Below are 1,813 nucleotides of genomic sequence, written 5' to 3' on the forward strand. Positions count from 1 at the left end.
GACCCAGGTCCATCAAGTTCAACCTTCCTCCACCAATCACATGACGACTTCAGTATGGACTAGAAGTTGCATTCTCAATGTAAGTTTATTGGAGCCCTGAGTCTTACAGGGTTACATTCAGTTTCCTACAGAAGACGCCACGTGAGCCGGTTAGTCAAAACTGCGCTGACATGGCGCAAAAGAGGATCGAAACACGGCCGAGAATGGAAGAAAGTGTCGATCGGTAAGTATTTCATGTGAATACATGGACTTCATTTCAAAGTCAAAAACATCTTTACGACGGCTCCTTTCACGTCTCTGTTGTTCAGACTGTAAATGAAAGGATTTAACATAGGAGATAAAATGACATAAACTATGGAGACGTATTTCTGCTGGTCTGAAGAGGCATCTGTAGAAGGTCCTAAATATGTGACCATTCCGGAGCCAAAGTACAAAGCCACCACCGCGATGTGGGAGCTGCATGTGGAAAAAGCCTTAGACCGTCCTGCGGAGCTGACCTTCACTACAGAAGATATGATGCAGATATAGGACACTAGAATAATAATGAAGGGGAAGAGAAGAGAGATGAAACCAGAAATAAATATGTAAATCTTATTATGACGAATATCGCTACACGCCAGCTTAATCACCGATAGGGCCTCACACAAGAAATGGTTGACCTTGTTAGGGTAGCACAACGTTACCGGCATTGCTACTGATGGAAGAAAGACAATAAGAAAGCTAAATATCCACACAAAAGCTGTAAGACGATGGCAAACGTTCCACCTCATGGCAATAGGATAGTGGAGGGGATGGCAGATGGCCACATATCGATCGTAGGCCATAGTGGCGAGAAGTAAACACTCATTGGCTCCTATCCATAGTAGGAGGAAAATTTGCAAACTACAAGCGATGAGAGAGATGGTTCTCTGGGCAGAGATGAGGTCCATCAGTAACTTGGGGACAGCACAGGAAATGTTACATAAATCTATGAAGGACAGGTTAGCTAGGAAGAAATACATCGGGATGTGTAGGTGAGGATCGGTGATGATCGTACATATTATAAGAATGTTTCCGAAAGCTGTCACGACATAGATAATGAAGAAAACCAAAAACAGCAACATGCTTATTCTCCTACTATCGGTAAAACCAAGAAGAATTAGCTCAGTGTCAATAGTCTGATTTCTCACAGCCATCAAATGATATAGGGGAAAATAGGTAAGTGTAAGAAATCACAGACTAGTCACTCCCGCGACATCTTCAACTTTCGTAATGGTCATCGCCCCATTAATGATGTTGCCTTCTTAGGGAGAGTTTTAGAGTTTCTTTTCCTATTTTGCATTTGAGGCTTTAATAATAAATCCAGCAAAAACATTTTCCCAAAGCTAAAAAAAAAAGTACAAACAAATGACATGACATGATTGTCGATCAATCACCTCCACCCAACGAGTTTCACCATCTCGACTTCCTCAGAAGCTAAAAAGAAGGACAAATTGAGGACAATGCCATACAAGAAGAACAAGGGAGTTTGAGTTGATTTTGTTTAATATCCATTCAATTAATTTTTCAAATTGGAAAAATGGAAAAAAAGATTTGAATAAAATAATTAAATTTCAAGTTGAAGTCCGCATAGAATAACCAGCTCAAGAATTAAAGATTTTGCTAAATTTAATGTCACAAAAAGTTGTAGCTACAGTAGATCATGATCCCTTATCAAACAACTAGATGGTGGCCCGATTCTAACGCATCGGGTATTCTAGAAAATGTATTCAGCCGACCGGGCGCGACTAATCAGCGAAGCAGTATTTAAATGGGTTGTGCACTACTTTAAATT

The 1,813-nt window shown here is 40.4% G+C and overlaps 1 protein-coding gene across 1 annotated transcript; it reads right to left on the reverse strand.

Annotated features, from left to right (window-relative positions):
* Positions 1-251: 251 nt before the first annotated feature.
* Positions 252-1,175, reverse strand: LOC141258410 (olfactory receptor 5V1-like). The gene has a single exon (XM_073673411.1). It carries the CDS (start codon positions 1,173-1,175, stop codon positions 252-254), a length of 924 nt encoding a protein of 307 aa, XP_073529512.1.
* Between the last annotated feature and the right edge of the window lie 638 nt (positions 1,176-1,813).

This window comes from Phyllobates terribilis, unplaced genomic scaffold, assembly GCF_046119375.1.
Source record: "Phyllobates terribilis strain yellow unplaced genomic scaffold, ASM4611937v1 Scaffold_3__8_contigs__length_932513732, whole genome shotgun sequence".
Taxonomy (NCBI): Eukaryota; Metazoa; Chordata; class Amphibia; order Anura; family Dendrobatidae; genus Phyllobates; species Phyllobates terribilis.